We start from the raw sequence: 4,447 nt of genomic DNA on the forward strand, positions 1-4,447 counted from the left end.
TTTGATAATTTCTTCAAAAAATATATTAATTTTTTCTATTTTTTCTAAAATTGTTTATAATTTAATGTCATATTTAGACATGGTAAAATTTCTTAATTTTTTGGTATTCTAGATGCCTAATTTGCACAACATAGATAAAAGTCAATTAAATATAAAAATATATATACATTAGCTTACTTTTAATGTTATACAAGATTCATCATTTATAATTTTAAATATAAGTATTACTGTATTTAGTGTATTATTGTTATAATTTACAATATTTTATAATTTTTTTGTGAAGTTGTAAAATATTTATATGAAAAATATTTATATTCTTTATAAATTATAAGACATATATCTGATGTAGCAATGAATTTGTATATAAATTTTTATTGTAATATTTGATGTTTTAAAAAGTTTACACAAATATTTTAAATAATTTTTGCATTATATTTTTTTAATAAAATTGATAAACAAAATTTTATTTTATTTTTTATTTTATTTTATTTTATTTTATTTTATTTTTTATTTTATTTTATTTTATTAAAGCAAGTTAAAATATTTTGATAATAAATAATTATTAAATGTTATTTTTAATTTATGAAAAAATATAAATTAATTTTAAAATTAACTATTAGTTAACTACTGTAGGTGTACATTTTAATAATAAATAATAATTAATTTTTTGTTCAAATAAATAATCTTATTACATAATTAGTTTGTTAATTTAAACAAATAATTATTATATTATGTATTACAATAAATTAGCATTTTTATATAGTTATATATCACTTATTAATACATATTAGTCACTGATTTTTATGATGTGCCACTATTTGTTGACATGATTTACAATATATTGCTAAACACATTGTGTAACGAAACCAATCGATAAAATAGTGAACTAAAATATAAGCTTTTATTAAATGTGAAGACGAGATGATATAGTTTTATAATTTTTTTGTTGCTTATTATCGACTCAGAGCATCAATATTTAGATTTTATGTAATAATATTATTATATGATATAATTTTTTGTTTAGTTTATAAGTTAAAGTAATTACATATTTATTTACATTATTAAATTTACAATTAATATTTATTTTATACAAGATATTCATTATTTAAAATTAGTAAATCACAAAATTACAAATATAATATTTATTATTGTAAAATACAAGTTTATTAGTTAATCTTATAGTAAAATTATTTATATTTTTCAAATAGTAAAATTTTTGAATTATTTATTAAATTTATAACATTTGATTAGAAATTTAAATTTAAAATTAGGCTTTTAAATAAAATTTTGTTATATTTAATTAAAAATATATAATAAAATTGTTTATTTATATTTAGTTAATTTATATCAATTAATATATTTGTTAATATTTACTACCGGTTTATATAATAAGTACAATATTTGTATAATTATATATTAAATTATAAATATAAATTATATTTAATTAAAATTAAATTATTTACATTTCAAACTAATTATATATTTTAACTGAATTATTCAATGTTTGTTTTATAAACTAATAATAATTTATTAATTTTAAAAATCTTTAATTATAAAATAAATTTAAACTAATTTAATTAAAACAATTGTTTTGTAAACATTTCGCTTATTTAAAATATTTATTTATTTAAATCTACTTATTTAGTTAATAGTTACAATTGATTTGTTGATTATTGTGTATGTGATTGAACTGTTGGCAAAATACTTGTATATATTTTCTACTAAAAGTATATATTCAATAAAAAACTATAATATTTTTGCAGTCAATTGTAGCACATTTTTCATCATTAGTTTACTATACAGTATATGCTATATATATATATCGTATCATATATACGATATAAACGAGATGTGAGGCAAGTCTTCGGGCGTTCACCTCATCGATGGTCCGACACTGCGCTACATCTCTCTCTCTCTCTCTCTCTCTCTCTCTCTCTCTCTCTCTCTCTCTCTCTCTCTCTCTCTCTCTCTCTCTCTCTTTCACATACAAACACATACAAACACATACATACATACAACACACAAATACACACTATTAATACAAACTATTTATCATAAACACTACAGTACTATAAGATTATTATATGAGAAATAATACAAGAATTGCAAGGATTGCATAATAATATAAATCAATGATAGAGTTATTACATGTATTAGTCAATGCATTATAGTTTTGGATACCAATCATACAATTATTTTAATGTCTAAATAACTGATAACACAATCATAACTACATTTTGTTAAAATAATATTAATTATATTATATGATATACCGTATTATATGAATATTATCATTTAGATAGATAATCAATATATAAAATAGTGATATACAGTACTGTATGTCAATAATCCAAATATTGCAGAAATATTGATATAATTTATTTATTTTCTAAATTAGTGAAAATAATGTGTAATTTTTTGTGTAAATATTTTTAATATAAATATATTTATTGTTTATTTGGGAACAAGTGTTCAGTGTTTTGCCTCAAAAATATGCGATAATTGTTTGAATTTGTTGTTCATATTTATTGTATGACATCTCGGGAAACAAGTTTTGCCAGCAATCAGAGTACTGGCAGATAGAGAGCACACATAAACTTATATAATAACTATAGTATAGCCAAACAATTATGTTAAGCACTAGTGGTTTGGATCTGACTGTAACTCCGGGGCTAATAGTGTGGCAAACAATTGATTTTCATTGAGATTTCACTCAAATCATACCACTATTAGTAACACTTAATTAGCAAAATATAACGTTATTTATTGTATAACTAAACGTATGGCCCTTTAAATGTGTGTTTGCATTGGATTTATCAATACATGTTGAATGGGTTATGAATTATATGAATATTAGACAATCAATGGCCCCAACAATGTATGACTCAATACATACATAGTATTGGTTTCCAAACAAAACAACATTTGTTTTATGAGTGAAACGACTCGTCTCTTACCTCAAGACAACTGATCCACTGATCCGACAGTTTTTGTACAAACAATTGACAGTCAAATGTTGGAACCAATCAGACATATTCTTCAGCGACAACGAGTGGTGTTGGCCTCGAGCTCTGAACGCCGCAAACAGATTTTGTCGGGCATTGGCATCGAGTTTGAGGCCATTTCGTCTAATTTTGCCGAAAATTTACCGAAAGAGTCATTCAGTCATCCCATTGAATACGTGAAGGAAAACGCCAAACAAAAGGCTATTGACGTCTGGAAGCAATTGGCCAACAATGACCACAAAGCAGATCTCGTTATTGGCAGCGATACAGTGGTCACACTCGACGATCACATCTTTGAGAAACCAAAAGATAAAGACGACGCCATCCATATGTTGTCGCGATTGTCGGCCAATAAGCATACAGTATATACAGGAGTGGCTTTGGTCACACATAGCACTCAAACGGGTGGCGGCAGTGGCAGCACTTTGACTCCATCTCAACCGTCAACCAGTGGTGATGCAAATGATGACAATGAAGACAATGAGAACTATGTTGTGACAACTTTTCATGAGTCAACCGATGTTTTTATGACCGAAATGAGCGACCAAATGATAAAATTATACGTGAATTCTGGGGAACCGATGGACAAAGCAGGTGCTTATGGTATACAAGGTATTGGCGCCACACTTGTCGAGTCCATTCGCGGCGATTACTTTAATGTAGTCGGCCTTCCTCTTCACCGGTTATGCAAAGAGTTATACTATATGTACATTGAATGATAGTATGCAGTTGTCCACTGTGTTAACGTACTGGTGGTCAATGTCTGCCGCAAATTAATTAACGTTTTTTCAATTTGAAGAATATTTTTAATTTGATATTGAATTAAATTAATAGTTTTATCCAAAGAATTACTTCAATCTATTGATTGATTCTGTGATTAATTGTCTGTAATTGAATTGTTTTATATTATATATAAAAATCATTTATCATTTAATATAATATTTTTAAAATGTATTCACTCATTGTTAGCTTATTTTATATCTAAAAGATATCGGAAATTATAAAACATTTGATATTTGTTTATTAAGTTTTACATTTAATTAAAATGAAACGATACTAAAGAGTTACGGTTAAAATTTATTGCTTATAATGTTTTCATATTTTTTTATTATGTAAATAGATTTTAATGGCAATAAAAGTATAATTTGGCATTGAAAACATACATTATTTACATATATCTATAATTATTAATTTTAAAATGTGATGTTAACACACAAATGAATATTAATTTAAAGACAATTGATTTAAAATTTGAGAATAATGTATAAAAATAATGTTTTTTAAACAAAACAACTTAAAATTGACATTTGATTTGAACAAATGATTAAAACAATACGTATTTTCAAATATCAATACTATATTATATTATATACATATAAATAAAGAGAAATTATTTTTAAATATAAGTGAATTTTTTGGTGAATTTAGGGTTCAAAATAAAT

General features: G+C 23.8%; 1 protein-coding gene across 1 annotated transcript; it reads left to right on the forward strand.

Moving 5' to 3' along the window:
- The first annotated feature begins 2,817 nt into the window (after window positions 1-2,817).
- LOC128952060 (probable bifunctional dTTP/UTP pyrophosphatase/methyltransferase protein) lies at window positions 2,818-3,806 on the forward strand. Its single transcript, XM_054297393.1, has one exon. It carries the CDS (start codon window positions 3,014-3,016, stop codon window positions 3,722-3,724), a length of 711 nt encoding a protein of 236 aa, XP_054153368.1. The 5' UTR covers window positions 2,818-3,013; the 3' UTR covers window positions 3,725-3,806.
- The last annotated feature ends 641 nt before the right edge of the window (window positions 3,807-4,447 follow it).

This window comes from Oppia nitens, unplaced genomic scaffold (assembly GCF_028296485.1).
Source record: "Oppia nitens isolate AA-2021 unplaced genomic scaffold, nextdenovo-longstitch-racon4-pilon3 scaffold1_pilon_pilon_pilon, whole genome shotgun sequence".
In the NCBI taxonomy this organism is placed as follows: Eukaryota; Metazoa; Arthropoda; class Arachnida; order Sarcoptiformes; family Oppiidae; genus Oppia; species Oppia nitens.

Excerpts from the sequence above, each read along its gene's own strand:
- LOC128952060 (XM_054297393.1), top strand. The coding sequence starts at position 3,014 with ATGTTGGAACCAATCAGACATATTCTTCAGCGACAACGAGTGGTGTTG.